General features: G+C 45.1%; 1 protein-coding gene and 1 pseudogene across 2 annotated transcripts; both read right to left on the minus strand.

The window, feature by feature from the left end:
* Positions 1-6,101: 6,101 nt before the first annotated feature.
* LOC115195731 (C-C chemokine receptor type 9) lies at positions 6,102-9,895 on the minus strand. Of its 2 annotated transcripts, XM_029755903.1 has the most exons (4): positions 9,806-9,895; positions 9,543-9,589; positions 6,656-7,738; positions 6,102-6,591 (listed from the first exon to the last, which is right to left on the minus strand). In XM_029755903.1, exons 2-3 carry the CDS (start codon positions 9,582-9,584, stop codon positions 6,677-6,679), a joined length of 1,104 nt encoding a protein of 367 aa, XP_029611763.1. In that variant the 5' UTR covers positions 9,585-9,589; positions 9,806-9,895; the 3' UTR covers positions 6,102-6,591; positions 6,656-6,676. The 2 variants fall into 2 exon arrangements, with proteins under 2 accessions (XP_029611763.1, XP_029611762.1); XM_029755902.1 differs by having other exon boundaries at positions 6,102-7,738.
* Positions 9,896-11,847: 1,952 nt separating this feature from the next.
* LOC115195732 (thread biopolymer filament subunit gamma-like) lies at positions 11,848-19,591 on the minus strand (annotated as a pseudogene).
* Positions 19,592-21,242: the final 1,651 nt, after the last annotated feature.

Raw genomic sequence — 21,242 nt, forward strand, 5'->3', positions numbered from 1 at the left:
TTCCGGCGACAGTTCCCAGTCCACAGCTTCCGGCGACGTTTTTCAGTCCGGAACCTACTGAGACGGCCTACAGTCCGGAACCTACTGAGACGGCCTACAGTCCGGAACCTACTAAGACGGCCTACAGTCCGGAACCTACTGAGATGGCCTACAGTCCGGAACCTACTGAGACGGCCTATAGTCCAGAACCTATTGAGACGGATCTCAGCCCGGAACCTCCAGTGATGCTCTCCAGTCTGGAGCCTCCAGCGACGCTCCCCAGTCCGGAGCCTCCAGCGACGCCTTCCAGTCCGGAGCCTCCAGCGACGCCCCCCAGTCCGGAGCCTCCAGCGACGCCTCCCAGTCCGGAGCCTCCAGTGACGTTCCTCAGTCCGGAGCCTCCAGCGACGCTCCACAGTCCGGAGCCTCCAGCGACGCCTCCCAGTCCGGAGCCTCCAGCGATGCCTCCCAGTCCGGAGCCTCCAGCGACGCCTCCCCAGTCCGGAGTCTCCAGCGATGCTCCCCAGTCCGGAGCCTCCAGTACATCACTGGGGCCAAGCTTCCTGACATCCAGGACCTCTATACTAGACGGTGTCAGAGGAAGGCCCTAAAAATGTCAAAGACTCCAACCACCCTAGTCATAGACTGTTCTATCTGCTACCGCATGGAAAGCTGTACTGGAGCACCAAGTCTAGGTCCAAAATACTCCTGAACAGCTAATCAAATGGCTACCCAGACAATTTGCATTGCCCCCCACCTCTTTTACGATGCTGCTACACTCTGTTTATTATCTATGCATAGTCACTTTAACACTACCTACATGTACATATTACATTTTACATTTACGTCATTTAGCAGATGCTCTTATCCAGAGCGACTTACAAATTGGTGCATTCACCTTATGATATCCAGTGGAACAACCACTTTACAATAGTACATCTATATCTTTTTGGGGGGGGAGGGTGGGGGGGAGGGTTAGAAGGATTACTTAATCCTATCCCAGGTATTCCTTAAAGAGGTGGGGTTTCAGGTGTCTCCGGAAGGTGGTGATTGACTCCGCTGTCCTGGCGTCGTGAGGGAGCTTGTTCCACCATTGGGGTGCCAGAGCAGCGAACAGTTTTGACTGGGCTGAGTGGGAACTGTGCTTCCGCAGAGGTAGGGGGGCCAGCAGGCCAGAGGTGGATGAACGCAGTGCCCTTCTTTGGGTGTAGAGACTGATCAGAGCCTGAAGGTACGGAGGTGCCGTTCCCCTCACAGCTCCTTAGGCAAGCACCATGGTCTTGTAGCAGATGCGAGCTTCAACTGGAAGCCAGTGGAGTGTGTGGAGGAGCGGGGTGACGTGAGAGAACTTGGGAAGGTTGAACACCAGACGGGCTGCGGCATTCTGGATGAGTTGTAGGGGTTTAATGGCGCAGGCAGGGAGCCCCGCCAACAGCGAGTTGCAGTAATCCAGACGGGAGATGACAAGTGCCTGGATTAGGACCTGCGCCGCTTCCTGTGTGAGGCAGGGTCGTACTCTGCGAATGTTGTAGAGCATGAACCTACAGGATCGGGTCACCGCCTTGATGTTAGCGGAGAACGACAGTGTGTTGTCCAGGGTCACACCAAGGCTCTTAGCACTCTGGGAGGAGGACACAATGGAGTTGTCAACCGTGATGGCGATATCATGGAACGGGCAGTCCTTCCCCGGGAGGAAGAGCAGCTCCGTCTTGACGAGGTTCAGCTTGAGATGGTGATCCGTCATCCACACTGATATGTCTGCCAGACATGCAGAGATGCGATTTGCCACCTGGTTATCAGAAGGGGGAAAGGAGAAGATTAGTTGTGTGTCGTCTGCGTAGCAATGATAGGAGAGACCATGTGAGGGTATGACAGAGCCAAGTGACTTGGTGTATAGCGAGAATAGGAGAGGGCCTAGAACTGAGCCCTGGGGGACACCAGTGGTGAGAGCACGTGGTGCGGAGACGGATTCTCGCCACGCCACCTGGTAGGAGCGACCTGTCAGGTAGGACGCAATCCAAGAGTGAACCGCGCCGGAGATGCCCAACTCGGAGAGGGTGGAGAGGAGGATCTGATGGTTCACAGTATCAAAGGCAGCAGATAGGTCTAGAAGGATGAGAGCAGAGGAGAGAGAGTTAGCTTTAGCAGTGCGGAGAGCCTCCGTGACACAGAGAAGAGCAGTCTCAGTTGAATGACCAGTCTTGAAACCTGACTGATTTGGATCAAGAAGGTCATTCTGAGAGAGATAGCAAGAGAGCTGGCCAAGGACGGCACGCTCAAGAGTTTTGGAGAGGAAAGAAAGAAGGGATACTGGTCTGTAGTTGACATCGGAGTATATAGCCTCGCTATTGTAATTTTACTGCTGCTCTTTAATTATTTGCTACTTTTATTATTTTACGTATCTATTTTTTTACTTAACACTTATTTTTCTTAACTGCATTGTTGGTTAAGGGCTTGTAAGTAAGCATTTCACGGTAAGGTGTTCATACCTGTTGTATTCGGCGCACGTGACAAATACAATTTGATTTGTCCGGGTGCCTGGTATGGCAACTGCTTGGCCTCTGACCGCAAGGCACTACAGAGTGTAGTGCGTACGGCCCAGTACATCACTTGGACCAAGCTTCCTGCCATCCAGGTCCTCTATACCAGGCAATGTCAGAGGAAGGCCCTAAAAATTGTCAGACTCCAGCCCCTCCAGTCATAGACTGTTCTCTCAGCTACTGCACTCCAAGTTTAGGTCCAAAAGGCTTCTTAACAAGCCATAAGACTTCTGAACAGCTAATCAAATAGCTACCCAGACTATTTGCATTGTCCCCCCTTTTACGCTGCTGCTACTCTCTGTTTATTATCAATGCATAGTCACTTTAACTCTACCTACATCTACATATTATCTCAATTACCTCAACTAACCGGTGCCCCCGCACATTGACTCTGTACCGGTACCCCCTGTAAATAGCCTCGCTACTGTTATTTTACTGCTGCTCTTTATAATTTTTTTAATATATATTTTTTAATTTAATATACTTTTTACTTGACACTTATTTTTCTTAAAACTGCATTGGAAGGTCTACTTCACCTGTTGTATTCGGCGCATGTGACAAAAACTATTTATTTCTTTTTTCTTTTTTTAATCTAGCTTAGTGGAACGCACAGACTGTAAGTCGCTCTGCATAAGTGTCTGTCTGCTGAATCACCAAATGTAAATGTAAATCTAAAAACCAACATTTGCAAAGCATGTTGGGTGTTATTCTAATGAGTTCTGCTCCCAGACAATTACACATTTGGTCCGGTCCAGACCAGACCAAATCTGAACAAATCATAGACATCAAGTCTATGTTTCCCAAGTTTGAACAGTATAGTATGGCACAGTTTAGTACAGTAGAGTACATTATAGTACGGTACAGTACAAGACAAGACAGCAGAATTGTATTCAGTACAGTACAGTACAGTACAGTTAATTCAGTAGAGTACAGTTTAGTTCAGTAGAGTACATTAGAATAAAGTAGGGTACAATACAGTAAATTATACTGTGCTGTACTCTACTGTACTATACTTGTTTTTACTTTACTGTACTGTACTCTTCTGTGCTCTACTTTATTGTAACATACTGTACTATAATGTACTTTATTGTACTCTGCTGTGCTCTACTGTGCTGTCCACACATGTGAAACTTCTATGATTGGGCATAGATGTCTATGATTGGTTCATAATCAATCATAGGTGCCTATGTTTGGACCAAATAAAAGCCGGTCTGGACCAAATCTGAACCAGTTATAGACATTTATGTTTGGGCCACTTCAAGGTAACCAAATGTGAACCAAACAAACCAAATCAGACCAAATCTGAACCAAACAGACCAAATCTGAACCAAACAAAGACATCTATGAACAAAAATCAACATCCGTGGAAGTTGAAATCAAGGCCGGTCCGGACTGAACCAAAAAAAGACATCAATGTCTGTCTGTGTTCACTGGGCACACAGTGCAAGATTGACTAATCTACAAATCACCTTGCATCATAAATAACTACTCAATATTATTTGTAGGTCAGTCAATTAGATTGGAAGTAGGTGTTTCAGGGAAGGAAGGCCCGCCCCTGCAGGACATTGGTGTGGGGTGACTGGTCATTGGTGGAAAGTCAGTCAGGAGAGTGTGGGAAATGTTATACATTACCATTTTGCAAAGTAACAACTTAAGGTAACTTATTAACATTTCAAGGCCACATCTACACAGATGGCAGTTAAATAAAATGAAGTAAGTCACTTTGGAGTAGGCAGAGGAGAAGCTGAGAGAAAGCTGTTACTGCTGGAGGTGAGCTATTTGGCTGGTCTCCCTATGGAGGCCAAGCTGTCTGTAGTGTAGCTTTTGTACAGGGATCTAGTGTCTGTAGAATTGCAGTAGTACTATACAGGGATACAGGAAGCAAGTTGTTGACATGACTGATGGCTTCCTGTCGTGCAATGAGCAGACAAAACAAAACAGACATGAAAGTGTGTGTCTGTGGTCTCACCTGAATTGAACAGGTACAGTGGTGCATGGCCGACCTCACTAACCTCAAAAACATACCATGCTTTTTTTCCTACCCTCAGTCTGAGGCAGAGTGGGCTTCAAGCAGAGCAGCTTGTCAAGTGAGTAAACGATGAAAAGTTTCTCATCACAAATTTGTTGAATTTCCTAGCTCTCATGAAAAAGTTGATATGTAATCGAGAATCCACCTTTGCAGTGCAACTTAATTATCTCATCATTATAGGAAAAACACACGCACTGCCTACCATGCTCAGTTGTAATTTGGAAATATAAAGGCATGTTTTAGCTTAGTCTGGTAAATGGAACGCCGTGGTATGCCTCTGTCAACCCCAACTTCAGTCACTCTCAGTCTATTTGCTATTCAGTCTGATTTCAGATTTATGCTTTGATAGCGGAGGTTTGAGTGCATTCGAGGGGGAGTTATGAAACAGATTATGGAACGGGCAGACAGCCTACATTAAAGCTCACACTGCTTCACCATCTCCAATTGCACTGAGGAGTGAAGAGATAAGGAGGCCTTGCCAGCAACTGCCCACCATTACTGGCCTTTGATGTTCTCATGTTTTCAGTAGCATGGCCAACTGTAGAAAAACACTCCCAAAAGTGTCTGCCTGTATCGGATCAGACGGGGTGTCTGTGTCTATACTGCCTATGGCTGGTTCGGGTTGTGACGATCTCATGCCTCTTTTCAACCTGTTGGGTTTGAGAATATTGGCTCAATAATGAGTTTTCAGACACACCACGTGTATGTATTTATGTCATCTACAGTATGCTGGTAATCTTCAAAGACAAGTGTTTAGATGCTACAAAGCAAGTGGAATGTGTAAAATTGCAATTAGATTTCAAACTTGGCTTCCTCTGCTTTGAGGCTAAATTCAGGTCAACAACAAGCAGCGGACAGGGGGTTTTCAGTATATCATTCTCAATAGAATGAGGTTGCTCAGAATCAAATTCTCTATTGTCAAACTTCATGACATGCTATTTTCAGCCTCTGCCACAGACTTTCACCTCACAATGTGAGCGAAGCCTGGAGCCCGAGGCTACTTTCACCCTGTCTGAACCAATGGTGCTGACTCAACGTTTTTCAGAGGTGAATGAGTAAACATTTCTCATACCAGTATGAATGAGGTGGGCAAACTTCACCAACTTTGAAAATGCCTAGTCATACCCAAACCAACATGGGGTACAACTGCTTTTCAATGGGTAAACACAGATTGCCAATTGTGCTTGCTCAGCCGACTAAGAGCAAGTCATAGGCTGCAGTCATAGTGAAAGTGCTGTGGACGCAACAAGCCGCACTTAGTCTGTTTCCCCACCACAGGACGTACGTTACACCATTGAAAACAGTGTGCCGTATTCTCACACCAAGTGAAAAATAAGAAGTGGACGTCGCTCGTGTCTCAAACGGTTGCATTTATTCACGTGGCCTTTGCGCTACCTATTTCAATTGTATGACCTTTATAAAAGAGAGCATGTGAGTCTCATTATTGTGACACATTTTGAAGAAAGGACTAAGTGAGGTATTCTAACTGGTGTTGGTCACTAACTGGTGTTGGTTTTCAAGATAATGATTTGACTGTTTTCACTTTGACAAACAACAGAGGACAATCATTTTATTTCAGTTTTAATTGATACTTTCACAATTATAATGCAAATAACTATGAGGATTTGCAGCAGCACCTACTCTTCAAATACAGAAAACAGTAACACAGTCATGGTAACAATACTCAATGACACAATTTATATACAGTAATGTACACTTTTATACAAGGACCTAGAGAACTGTATGCTTTGGATGTATTGTATGTTTCTTGACTGTCTGCATGGGGTATATGTAAACAACAATGAATTTCTATACTGGCAAAATACTAACACAATCAGGATGCAGCTGGGTTTGTCGCCCTGGAAACGTGCAGTCCATAGCAGCCTATGATATCATATGGAAGTAATGATAAGGTCGGAGGCATTCACAGGGGAATGAAGCCTAACTTTGAGACCCCTGGTATTAACCTTTACACGTTTAAATGTATGGATGTCAATGAGAAATTTGAATTACGCACACAGATCTTTAGCTAGGATTCAACCCAACGGTATGGTCTGAGGTGATGTTTAATATGTGGGTAGGTGTGGTAACGCCAAGATGGGGGGGGAGTGGTCTCAGGGAGGCGGGGTTACAAGGAGAGTGCAGGGGTGGTCTCGGTGTCGGACATGACGGAGGGGCGTTTGGGGACGGCCTGCATCTTACTGAGGCCTCTCTGGTTCAGGCCACAGGTGTACTGCCTCAGCAGACTCAGCAGATCCTTCCGGAAGCGAACGCCAATGAACACGTACAGGAAGGGGTTAATGCAAGCATGGGTGTATGCAAGGCTCTTCGCAATCTGCCCGGCGACATCGAAATGGCCCGATATGGCACAGTCTGTGATGGTGGTGTTGGCGGCCTGCGTGGCATCAACCACGAGTAGCCCGTTGTACGGTAGCTGGGAGAGGACAAACACAGCCACCACGGCGAAGATGACTCTCAGTGCCTTGTGCTTCTCAAAGCTCTTGGCCTGCAGCAGGGTGCGGATGATGACCGAGTAGCATAGAACCATGACCAGCAGAGGCAGGCAGAAGCCCACACAGACCTGCAGAGCCAGCACCAGGATCTTGGTGCGGTTGAAGAGGTTGTTGGGGTAGACCAGGACACAGAAGGAATTCCCCCTGCGGTCAGGCTTCACCTGGGCGAAAATGAACTCGGGCAGAGCCAGGAGGCCTGAGATGATCCAGACAGCCAGGCAAACCAGCTTGCTGACAAACAGCCTCTTGTTCTTTAGGTTGTGAGCCTTGGTGACCTGGACGATTGCCACATAGCGGTCCACACTGATACAGGTGAGCAACAGCATGCTGCTGAAGAAGTTGATTTTGTAGACGGCCGAGAGGATCTTACAGAGGCCCAGGCCGAACACCCAGCCCCTGGTGGCATCAGCAGCCCAGAAGGGCAGTGTACCCAGGAAGAGGAGATCAGCCACAGCCAGGTTGAGTAGGTACACGTCTGTCATAGTCTTGAGGCGGTGGCGTACCGTGGTAAAGATGAAGACCACCATCAGGTTGCCCACGGCGCCCAGGGCGAAGATGAGCCAGAACAGAGGGGGTTCGTAAAGACCCCGGAACTCCCTCACCCAGGACTTATCACACATTCCCCCTGGGGTCTCAGTAAAGCCTCCCTCATAGTCCTCTGTGTAATCTCCAGATCCCTGTAATACAAACAAGCATTTTACTTTGAATTTGTGCAACAGGTGTCCTTAATCATTTCTTTTGTCACGGTGTCTTTCATAACGGTTTAAGACCAACAGATTTAAATGTAGTTTGAGCATTTTTGTTTCCATTTATTTTTTTCATGGCTTCCTGTCTGCAGTGGTTGACTAGCTAGCTGCCTGTTCCCCTAAACCGTCTGCCTACACTACAGTGCTTCATAACATAGTGCATTTAGTGGAGCACAGCACGGCGACATCAAGATCTGGTGGTAGTGACGTTCTACCTAAAGCCAATGCTGCTGTGGTTGCTCTCAGAAGCAGGTGTTGTGTCTCACAACAGGAGAAACCACACCGCTGCACCACTTCCTTCTGTGTGAGACGGGGGGGCTAACGCTCCAGGGGGGCTACAGAGAGGGGCTCAGGTTCACGACGCACGTCAACGACACTGCGCTCGTTGTCGCCTCCAACACAGATCTAGGACAGAGATAAATATGGGGGGAAAGGTGACAGTTCTTTTGTGCGCACCATAGATATTTGATGCTGATGTTTGCGTGTGTGTTAGAAATATTTGCTACAAGAGTTCTTGTACACTCGCACGAACACAGACTACAAAAACATTGTTACAAACATCATAAACAACCCTTCCAGTCTGATCCAAATCTTGGCTACTTTGGGTACTAAAATAAAAAATATTTTTTTTTTTCTCTCCAACCACATTAATGTTGATGTGAAACTTTATGTGGTCTTTGTATGGGAGTTCAAAAGACAAACACTAGATCAGGGGTCTCCAGCCTTTTCTATCATGAGAGCTACTTAAAAAATATATATATATGAAACTGGTCGCGTGCTACTAATTTCTTCTAGCTTTCAAATAGGCACGTTTTTCTCTTCTCCCCTAAAACTCTTCCCCACATCCTAGTGTAGAAGAGAAAGTAGTGCACTGTTTTCTGCCAATATACCTGGTAAAGTAATAGTTCATAAACAACTCTAGGGGGCCCTATAAAAGCTGTGATTTTTTTTTTTTCCTCTCAAATTCTGTTTTATATATTATTTTTTCTCATTTATTTTCTGGTTTAGATTTGTTGGTTTCTCACTCTCAATTACAATTGTTCATATAGAAACAACACAATTTTTAGGTCTGGAAGAAAACTAACACATTTTGATTTTTTGAGTTGAATTCCCCTTTAATTGTGCATCTAGCCAGTGAAGAATGTGCCCGTCTAGTGATGGTTCTGTACTGCTGCTGCTCATTTCACGGCAAAGTTTGCAAATAATAGATACACATGACATACTTACTCATGATACACTTCTGCCAGGTGAGCCTACTTTGCAGTTAACATTTTAATTGTGAGGGTTTTGGTGAAACTATTTCTGTCAACCCGCAAGACGTTAATCACATCAACTGGCAACACGCAGAGGGACAGACAAACGCGGGCACCACACAGACAGGCAATATTGCTGGAAATGAATTGGCAGATATTGTGTTAGGTTTGGCTTTTTAAGCCAATAGTGGCTACCCAGGGGTGGGATAATGTCAAGGTTGTGTTGATTAGATAGTAGCATAACTGGGAGCTTGTGGTGTCTGATACGTGTGAGATTTGTTAATGACAGTTTGAGGTGGAACACTTATAAATTGCAGGTACCTTCAGAATTGTTTGGCGAGCTACTGCACTAGATACTCTTGGTTAAATTAACACATTTGGATTGAATCCATTCTCTGCTGATTTGATGTTGCTCTCTAACTCATTTTATAGCCTGGCTTTATAGTTGTAAATACAAGCATTTAGATTGAGATAATACTTACAGTTTCAGAAGTCGGAAATATTGTGAATGATGGTGACTCCATTTTGCCTGTCGAAAGAAGGAAAATAAAAAAAAAATGTATAGTTTAGTCCCCAAATAACCTAATATGTGAGATAATGTTTTTGTTTACTGCATACATACATACACTTTAAAACTTGATCATATCATAATTGATCACTTTCCAGTACTATGAAAGAACATCCCACATTTTGGAACAAAACTCACTAAAAAGTTGATAACAAAGACAATGTTACAAGAACTTACCCAGTCTGTGATGAGTGCTACTAGCAAACTAGATATCAATGCTTTCCTCAAACCCTCGACGAATATTGCTACATGTCTCAACGTCACCAGCTTTTATGGTTTTGCCTTAACTACAATGGAGGCTGCTGTGGAGGCTGTTGAGGGGAGGACGGCTCATAATAATGGCTGGAATGGAGTCAGTGGAATGGCATCAAACATGTGGCTGATACCATTCCACTGACTCCATTCCAGCCATTACCATGAGCTGTGCTCCACCTCAGCAGCCTCCACTGGCTACATTGTGAGTATTAAATTGAGATACTGCGTTTCATTTTAGGGAACCTCTCTGGCACTCATGTCTGTCGGCATGCTAGTGATTACTTGCATATGTTCTATGAGACACCATCTTAGACAGAAACGAATAGCATTGCATGCAGGTGTTATTAGTCATATCTGCTCTACACATTGGGTTTCACGTCTATTGTCTCTTTCTGCTGTTACAATTCTCCCATTCATCCCTCCAAAAACACGTCATAGACCTTCATGTCACACCACATTTTACACAACACCGTATTCTAAGTTAAGCACATAGTGCCTGGGAGAAGTGAAATGGAGAACCTTGGTAGTAGGTGTAAGATAACACCAGTGGGATGAGATGGTGAGGGGAGGTTCATGGTGAGCTGTTGTGACAGCATTATCACAGTGAACAGACATTTGCACGGCGTAGAGGGTTTTCTAAGAGAAGACGATGTATCTGTATGTCACAGGACTCACAATGATCTGGTCAGGTGTTCCCTATATGAAACTACATCTGAGAAACACCCATGTTTTACTATTGTGGGGAAGGAGCAAACGCTGTAGAAAGGGAAGTGCAACTACTATGAGAAGACATTGTGAAGGGCAATGGGAAGACATTGTGAAGGGCAATGGGAAGACATTGTGAAGGGCAATGGGAAGACATTGTGAAGGGCAATGGGAAGACATTGTGAAGGGCAATGGGAAGACATTGTGAAGGGCAATGGGAAGACATTGTGAAGGGCAATGGGAAGACATTGTGAAGGGCAATGGGAAGTTAAAGAAATGTAAGCAAAGTAAACCACATTTATAATCCCCAAGAATCCCTGAATCAATAGTACCTTGCATTCCTGGACTTGTTTACAACACGGATAAATGAAAATGAACAATCGGTATTGATCGTTTTGATTGAATTCATTTAAAGATATAATCGTGTTTTTATCGGAGTTCCAGATTCCAGCAAGTTTGACAAAACTTGATATTGTCTTTTCTATTTTTTGTTGATACTGTCTTGATATCAACTTTTTGAGTTTCCAAAGTGACTATGTTATGATCGAGACATAAAGGGAGAGGGAAGCCTGCATGGTTGTGTGTTTCCTGTGAGCAGGTGTAAGGAAGAGTCTTCTCTAACCTTCTGCGTTTCGAACCATCTTTAGGCACTGAGTACAACAGAGATCAGAGCAAGCCATTGTGCCATCCTCATAAAGGTTTCGCTACCCAAGCTGATTTAGCAGTTTCCGTCTGAGACTGAGGACCCAGATATGAGCGGTTGAGAGTAGATACCAGTCTCTTCTTCTGTCATTTTCAGATTGCGTTTCTCGGTTTGGACCACAAAGAGGTGAAGTGAAACAACCGTGGCCTGTTAGCCGGGTTAAGGGTACATTAGGGTGCCTATGAGAACCCACTCTTGAAGAAAGTGACAGACGGAAAGGTGTTGGTGGTGACATCAGTACCAATTGACACATGGCAAAGCAGCATTACTGTAGCTCTGATGTGCATGGTAGGTGCATTAACACCTGTGCAGGACAAAGACAGACCTCTCTGTCACACACACGCAATGCTCGAAAACACACACTGATCCTGAAATATGGCAAACCCAGTCCCCAAATGATCCTGCGCTTCTTGCATAAATTACTCAAATCCCACAGAATACACAGAAGGAAAATCCATATCTAAACGTTGTCTGCACTATGGACATTCTTATATACATCTTACGATTCACTAGAATACAATAATAACCACAATGAAATCCTATATGATGAAGCAAAGTTTATTGGGCAAAGGTCATGTAAGGTCATATCGGGTCACCATGCTGTGATACTGAGGTCTGACCGAGGACTCAGACTCTGCATCAGATGCATTAGTAGTGGTCTCAGAGTAGGCCCCTGTGGAGAGAAAGCATTCTGTCTAAGACTTAGAAGGACTGATTTATTAAGTAACAGGCCTATGCTATGTACATAACATTATGTTGTTGATGGTGATACTGAGAACATGAGTGCTCTGTGAAGTCCCCTGCAGATAAGGGCAACTCCAGCGGATAATCTGAGTGCTTGAGACTGATTCAGCTTGGCAGTGATTCACGGCACTTGGAATGACCCTCCTAAACCACATGGTCCAGTATCATTGGTCTGTTATAACACATTGGCTCTGTCTAGTCAAATGATACGGTTATGGAAACTCGCCCGTGACCACTTCTTCTTTGGTCTCACTCTCAATGACCTCATCTGTCACTGTAACAAGAATTAGAGAACATCAATTAGTACTAACAGTCTTTAATGACGTTTTTTTTCATCTAAGATAGAATTGATCAAGAAAGAGTGGCACTCTTCCTAAGACAAATGACACAACACAGTGATGCATAGATAAGAAAGGTTAAATAGTTATTGTCTTGTTTCAATGGTGTGGATGTGTGACATCTATGATTTACCTAGTCATTAATTTACCCATATCCTCAGACTGCATTATGGCAGTTTGGGCAAATGCCAGATGGGCTGGTCCATCTTTAAGCCAGTGGGCCTGTCCACATTTTTATTTTATTTTACAGAATGATCATTATTTCGCCAGTAATGTGGGCCTTCAGGGGGGAAATGGGCCAATTGTAGGGCTCTCAAGGGGGGAAAACTATTTCTGGTCCCAGTCCTTCCCTGAAAGAGACTATAGATGCCAGGTGGGCTTCATACTGTTTTCTCACCAGTGTCAGTGTAGGAAGTCTTTGTGAAAGACATACTCTCTACAAATACCATGAAAGAGAGGTCAAAAACAGGTAACTATTTCATTTTTCAATGATATTGAATTATGCAAGACATTTACCGATTTGCTCAGAACTGACTATTTGATCTTTAACTAAACTCTTTCTTCATCACTGTAGTGAGCTCTGCCAGAACTCCAGATTTGGAGGAGGAGGGGCTCCTGATGTGGGAAGAGGGGCCAGGGGAGATGGACATGTAGAGAGGGGAGGAGCCAAAGGACTGGACGGGGAAGCTAGAAGGACAGCCAACTGGTTATTGCCTCACTGACACTGGTGGATTATGTGGATAATGTGAGGTCCTATCCATATCCTTTTTAACCATTGTCGATTGGAAATAAAGTATTCATTCAATTGAATTGAATGAGAGCTCCGAGACCGCATTCATAAGGCAAAACTGATCATAGATCAGCACTCTAACCTAAGGTCATCCCAGTCCAGAAGTGTCCGGTAGGTGGTGATCTCAGCGTCCAGGGCCAGCTTGACATCCAGGAGCTCCTGGTAGCTGGGGATTTGCTTGTGCGGGTCCACCTTAGCCACCTCGATGGTCCCCTCCAGGCCCCTGATCTGGGTCTGGTACTCCGCCATGCCCCCACTGGACTGGGCATGAGCCTTGGCAAAGCTAAGCTCCAGGGACATGTTCTTCAGAGAGAAGGGAGGAGGATCTGTTAACTAACTAGCTAGCTCATGCTAGAACCTATGTGGCATTGTTTAACTGGGACAACATAACCACCGTCACCCTGTTATCAAAAGTGTATCATTCAAAATAAAAGTGCCAGTCAATGCAACCCATTTCCCATAAGCAGAACCTCACTTAAAATGTATAAAGAAAAACACAAAACAGTAAACTGATTTTGAGGTAAAAAGAAAACAATCCTGTTGGTGCCTTAGTCCCCTGTCTTTCTACTGGAAGGCACAAAACTGAGGTGAATGAATACATCACTATGATGTCTTCTGGGAAGCAGTATTGCTGTTTGTGCCTAAGCTCAGCAGTAGGGGAGTTTAACAATGTGAGACACCATAGCAACCACTTCCTGTGTGACTGTTAGCACTGATTTATATCAAACTCTGATACTCATCAGCTGCATCACGGCACTGTCACAGCATCACTGACTTACAGAACCAGTCAAAAGTTTGGACACACCTACTCAATACAGGTGTATTTTCTACATTGTAGAATAATAATGAAGACATCAAAACTACACTGCTCAAACAATAAAGGGAACACTTAAACAACACAATGTAACTCCAAGTCAATCACACTTCTGTGAAATCAAACTGTCCACTTAGGAAGCAACACTGATTGACAATAAATTTCACATGCTGTTGTGCAAATGGAATAGACAACAGGTGGAAATTATACACCCCCAATAAAGGAGTGGTTCTGCAGGTGGTGACCACAGACCACTTCTCAGTTCCCATGCTTCCTGGCTGATGTTTTGGTCACTTTTGAATGCTGGCGGTGCTTTCACTCTAGTGGTAGCATGAGACGGAGTCATCAATGCGAGCTGTGGCAAGAAGGTTTGCTGTGTCTGTCAGCGTAGTGTCCAGAGCATGGAGGCGCTACCAGGAGACAGGCCAGTACATCAGGAGACGTGGAGGAGGCCGTAGGAGGGCAACAACCCAGCAGCAGGACCGCTACCTCTGCCTTTGTGCAAGGAGGAGCAGGAGGAGCACTGCCAGAGCCCTGCAAAATGACCTCCAGCAGGCCACAAATGTGCATGTGTCTGCTCAAACGGTCAGAAACAGACTCCATGAGGGTGGTATGAGGGCCCGATGTCCACAGGTGGGGGTTGTGCTTACAGCCCAACACCATGCAGGACGTTTGGCATTTGCCAGAGAACACCAAGATTCGCAAATTCGCCACTGGCGCCCTGTGCTCTTCACAGATGAAAGCAGGTTCACACTGAGCACATGTGACAGACGTGACAGAGTCTGGAGGCGCCGTGGAGAACGTTCTGCTGCCTGCAACATCCTCCAGCATGACCGGTTTGGCGGTGGGTCAGTCATGGTGTGGGGTGGCATTTCTTTGGGGGGCCGCACAGCCCTCCGTGCTCGCCAGAGGTAGCCTGACTGCCATTAGGTACCGAGATGAGATCCTCAGACCCCTTGTGAGACCATATGCTGGTGCGGTTGGCCCTGGGTTCCTCCTAATGCAAGACATTGCTAGACCTCATGTGGCTGGAGTGTGTCAGCAGTTCCTGCAAGAGGAAGGCATTGATGCTATGGACTGGCCCACCCGTTCCCCAGACCTGAATCCAATTGAGCACATCTGGGACATCATGTCTCGCTCCATCCACCAACGCCACGTTGCACCACAGACTGTCCAGGAGTTGGCGGATGCTTTAGTCCAGGTCTGGGAGGACATCCCTCAGGAGACCATCCGCCACCTCATCAGGAGCATGTCTAGGCATTGTAGGGAGGTCATACAGGCACGTGGAGGCCACACACACTACTGAGCCTAATTTTGACTTGTTGTAAGGACATTACATCAAAGTTGGATCAGCCTGTAGTGTGGTTTTCCAATTTAATTTTGAGTGTGACTCCAAATCCAGACTTCCATGGATTGACAAATTGGATTTCCATTGATTCTTTTTGTGTGATTTTGTTGTCAGCACATTCAACTATATAAAGAAAAAAGTATTTAATAAGATTATTTCATTCATTCAGATCTAGGATGTGTTATTTTAGTGTTCCCTTTATTTTTTTGAGCAGTGTATGAAATAACACATATGGAATCATGTTGTAACCAAAAAAGTGTTAAACAAATCAAAGTATATTTAAGATTTTACAAAGTAGCCACCCTTTGCCTTGATGCCAGCTTTGCACACTCTTGGCATTCTCTCAACCAGCTTCATGGGGTAGTCACCTGGAATGCATTTCAATTAATAAGTATTCCTTGTGGAATTTCTTTCCTTCTTAATGCGTTTGAGCCAATCAGTTGTGTTGTGACAAGGTAGGGGTGGTAATCAGAAGATAGCCCTATTTGGTAAAAGACCAAGTCCATATTATGGCAAGAACTGCTCAAATATGCAAAGAGAAATAACAGTTCATCATTACTTTACGACATGAAAGTCAGTCAATCTGGAAAATTTCAAGAACTATGAAAGTTTCTTCAAGTGCAGTTGCAAAAACCATCAAGCGCTATGATGAAACTGGCTCTCATGAGGACCGCCGCAGGAAAGGAAGACCCAGAGTTACCTCTGCTGCAGAAGATAAGTTCATTAGAGTTACCAGCCTCAGAAATTGCAGCCCAAAAACATGCTTCAGAGTTCAAGTAACAGACACATCTGTATGTGTGCTGCAAAGAAACCACTACTAAAGGACACCAATAAGACGAAGAGACTTGCTTGGGTCAAGGAACATGAGCAATGGACATTAGAACGGTAGAAATCTGTCCTTTGGTCTGATGAGTCCAAAATTGAGATTTTTGGTTCCAACCGCCATGTCGTTGTGAGACGCAGAGTATGTGAATGGATGATCTCCGCATGTGTGGTTCCCACAGTGAAGCATGGAGGAGGAGGTGTGATGGTATGGGGGTGCTTTGCTGGTGACATTGTCAGTGATTTATTTAGAATTCAAGGCACACTTAACCAGCATGGCTACCACAGCATTCTGCAGCGATACGCCATACCATCTGGTTTGCGCTTAGTGGGACTATCATTTGTTTTTCAACAGGACAATGACCCAACACACCGCCAGGCTGTGTAAGTGCTATTTGACCAAGAAGGAGCGTGATGGAGTGCAGCATCAGATGACCTGGCCTCCACAGTCACCCGACCTCAACCCAATTGAGATGGTTTGGGATGAGTTGGATTCATGACCGTTGGAAAAGCCTTTCAGGTGAAGCTGGTTGAGAGAATTCCAAGAGTGTGCAAAGCTGTCATCAAGGCAAATGGTAGCGACTTTGAAGAATCTAAAATCTAAGCAAATATTTTGATTTGTTTAACACTCTTTTGGTTACTACAGGATTCCATATGTGTTATTTCATAGTTTTGATGTCTTCACTATTATTCTATGATGTAGAAAATAGTAAAAAATAAAGAAAAACCCTTTAATGAGTAGATGTGTCCAAACTTTTGACTGGTACTGTACATACATGGTTTCATTTCACTATGACTATAGATATCTCTCTAAGGCCAGTGAAGAGTTCTATTCACATACGATATGGTATTGGTACAATAGATTGAAATGGTGTAATCACAAACACACACACACACACACACACACACACACACACACACACACACAGTGTGTGACACCCGACTCACCATGTTGACCAGACTCTGCAGCTCCAGACTGAGGGCCTGCAGTTCTTTCCTAGAGGCAGAGATCTCTGCCTTGGAGGTGGTGAGGGCCTCAGAGCTGGTGGCATTGACAGCCTGGACCTCATCCAACTGCAGGCAGAGACAGAGCAGCACAGGACCATGAGCTACTGTCTCATACACACTTTGATAACATCATTCAGTGTATTCTTTACACGAGCTGCAGGATTCTTGATGTGAGTCACTTTCAGAGTGAAAGATGCATGTAGATGTTTGCATGAGAGAGGCGGAGTGAGTGTCTTGTGTGTAAGTATGCATGTATGTACATCTATATCTGTCTGCATGTCAGTTCTTTTAATAAAACATCAATCCAACAACAAAATGGCCGGCAGTTGTTTGTTTCTTCCCCTGCTTTAGGAAGTTGGGTTCCCTGACTCTTTTGTCTGCACCAAAGACACCACTAACTGGGGATTAACCCACAGCAAACTGCTCTGCAGCTTGATGAGTTTCACTCAAAACAGGAGTAGAGTAACGGTTGGCTGGTCACCACACCATCACACCATTTTCCGTCCCAAAGGGCACCCTATTCCCTATAGGTTCTAGTGTTATATTGGGGACACAAGCTTGTGGTGTCTGTGACAGTTTCAGCTCTAAGAAGATCATCAGATCAAGCCAAAGCGTTCCTCCCCCTTGTTCCCGCAGGCCAAAATGTAATGCCCTTTGAGTAGCTTATAGGCCTTTTCTGAGTGAAAAGACAACAGTGTGACTAGTTGTTCAGTAACTAGTTGTTCAGTGACTAGTTGTTCAGTAACTAGTTGTTCTGAGTGATCTGCTTTTCAGACTTTGTAAACCATGCGCTAGTTATTTCATTACATAGATTTCAAGGGATTTATACTTTGTGTCGCTCCCCAAAAACATAGCATCCCTATGTCCAAATATTTTCTAAGTAGGCTTATCTCATTCCCCATGAGACATCCAACCATATCTACTGACCCCTATTGGGCAGAGAGTGTATTGTACATTCACAGCAAACAATTAGTGTCTTTAAAATAAGTAGCAAATATAATTCATATTGTTTAGAAATCTAAATGGTATTATAAAAATAAAATGTCATATTTACATTTAGTAGGCCTAATGCTGTCAATTTGCATTTTGAGTAAGCTGTACCTTGATTTTGTAGTAGGCATCTGCCTTCTCTCTGTGCTGCTGTACTGATTTCTCATACTCCACTCTTATCTTGTTGAGGGCAGAAGCGATGTCAAAGGACTTGACCAGGTCCACCTCAATCATAGATACTGATGTGTCAGTGGACGAGGTGCCCAGTTCGGACTGAATACTGAACAGCTCCTGTAAAACCATCCATCTGTCAGCCAATACCACTCATTACAGTTCACATGACAACACTCGTACAATCTGGTACAGTCTCATACAGTTCTATGTAGTTTAATAGAATACAATATAATTACTTTACTTTTCACAAAGGGAACTTCAGTGTTCTCTCTGAAGTTTGCCTTGCTCACCATCTCACAATGAATGTAGAGATGCACACATCTACACACAAGCATCGCATGCACTCATACAGTGTTGTGCTCTGTGATGTATTCTAGGCTATTACCTCATCCTGAGTCTTGGTGATAAAGTCCAGCTCATCTTTAAGGCTAGAGTGTTTGGCATCTAGTTCAATGCGGAGAACGTGGGCCATGTCAATGTCCTACAGGATGGAGAGCTATAGTCATAGCGATTTGTTGTCTAACTGAACAGGAAATTATATTGAATGAAATCTGATATTTATAAGCATAGATTCTGCAGTACCCTCCTCATATCGGCAATATCTGATTCCAGCTGATACCTCATGCCTTGTTCAAAATCATACCTGCATGACAAAAGGTGACAGGTATGACAGGAAATCATAATTGCCTCTTCACAATGTGTTTAGCAGACAATGAATAGCTAGCATGTAAAAATAAATCACATTGGATGCGTCACTATGGGCCCTGATCAACAGTAGTGTACTATAAAGGGAATAGGGAGCCATTTGGGAGCATACATGCACTTCTCCCAATGAGAAGGCATGCAGTGAGACTTACTTGGCCTTCATCTCATGGGCGGTTCCCCGGATGCAGTCCAGCTCCATCCCAAGCTTGACCGTGTCCAGGGTCAGGCTCTCCAGTATCAGCTGGGTCTCGTACTCAGCCGTGGTGGTGGTGGCTCCGGTGGACTCGTTGGTCATATCTGCCAGCCTGAGCCTCCAGGACTACATTCTCCTGCTGCAGCTGCCTCACTTTGGCCATGTAGCCTGAGAAGCGCTCGTTGAGCCCAGAGAGGGTGTTTCTCTGCAGCCCGCGAGAGGACCGGGGCCAGCAAGGGCTCCGCAGAAGAAGATGCTCCCGCTGCATCCAGAAATGCACCCGCCCCCAGCCCCCCAACTGCCATGGTGCGTCCCATAGAGAAGGCAGCACTGCCACCACCACCACCCATACCCAAGCCCATCCCAGTAGCCTCCTCCACCTTCAATACCTACTTCTGCTCCACCCCATCCCCATCCTAGCCCCGTAGCCTACTCCACCCCCCATCCCCATCCCAGCCCCGTAGCCTCCTACTTCCCCAACACCTAGGCCTGCTTCACCCCCCATTCCCATCCCAGCCCCGTATCCTCCTCCACCCTCAAGACCTAGTCCTGCATCCCCCATGCCTCCACTTAACCCCAGCCGTGCTCCTGCCCCCAGCCCCATTCCATAGCCAGCTCCAGAGCGGAGAACCAGGGCCAACCCTCCCCCACGACCACCTCCCCCACCAAGGCCTCCAGAGAAGCCCGAAGCCCCTATGATAACCTCCTTCCCCGGACAGCGTGGAGGACCCCATAGAGAGAGCCATTGGCATGGTCTTCAGATAATGATAGGCTCGGTGGATGGTACAGCTGGAGCTGCAAAAGTGAGCTATGGATGAATATCCAGGATTTATATATAAAGCTCGAGAGGCAAGCCCCACCCAGCCTAGCCCAGTGGTGTATATATCCCCAGGTGAAATCTAAATTGTGGAATGTCCAGGTTTTATAGAAGTCTTTACAGTCACCTAAGGGCTACTGAATAAAGATGGGTTAGGCTTTTGCATTGCATGCATTGCTCTAGCATTCCAATTACTTTGATGGTTGTACCTCTGACACAGTAAGTGCTATAGGGCTATTCCACGCCAGCTTAGCCCAAAAATATTTTTGGTATCCCAGATCGTTCTGGCAATTCTCACATAGAAACTTCATTGAGAGGAAGTTCGTTTGACATGCTTTTTACATTTGCATGACAAACCATTTTTGAGAGAATCGTGTTAAAAGTGGCCACATTAGGCCCTTTTTAGACCTATACATGCCTCCTGTAAAACCCTATGATCTGTGAACCGTACAGGATACAGACAACATCTTGATGTCATTATACTCCTTATAATGTGCTCGAACATATGGAGTAGGTCTACATTCTGAAATAAAAAAATTCACATCCATTTATTCAACATGAAAAATATTGATATCTCAAAAGTACCCTTTCAGATTATGCTCATTTTAAGACATTATTTGGAACAATATACGGTAACACTTTGACACCAAGCGTCATAAGTTATAACACGGTCATAACCATGTCATAATATGTCATGACAGCTGACATAACCTGTCAAAATATGATCATAACCCTGTCATGATACAGACATGTACAAAACATTAGGAACACCTGCTCTTTACATGGCATTGACTGACCAGGTGAGTCCAGGTGAAAGCTACAATCCCTTATTGTACAGTATATGAAGGGGAGGAGACAGGTTAAAAAAATATTTTTTTATCTTTGAGACAATTGAGACATGGATTGTGTGTGTGTGCCACTCAGAGGGTGAATGGGCAAGACAAAAAAATGTAAGTTACTTTGAACAGGGTATGGTAGTAGGTGCCAGGTGCACCGGTTTGAGTGTGTCAAGAAATGCAACGCTGCTGGGTTTTTCTTGCTCAACATTTTCGCGTGTGTATCAAGAATGGTCCACCACCCAAAGGACATCCAGCCAACTTCACACAACTGTGGGAAGCATTGGAGTCAACATGGGCCAGCATCCCTGTGGAACGCTTTCGACGCCTTGTAGAGTCCATGCCCCGATGAATTGAGGCTGATCTGAGGGC

Source organism: Salmo trutta, chromosome 6 (assembly GCF_901001165.1).
Source record: "Salmo trutta chromosome 6, fSalTru1.1, whole genome shotgun sequence".
Lineage (NCBI taxonomy): Eukaryota > Metazoa > Chordata > Actinopteri > Salmoniformes > Salmonidae > Salmo > Salmo trutta.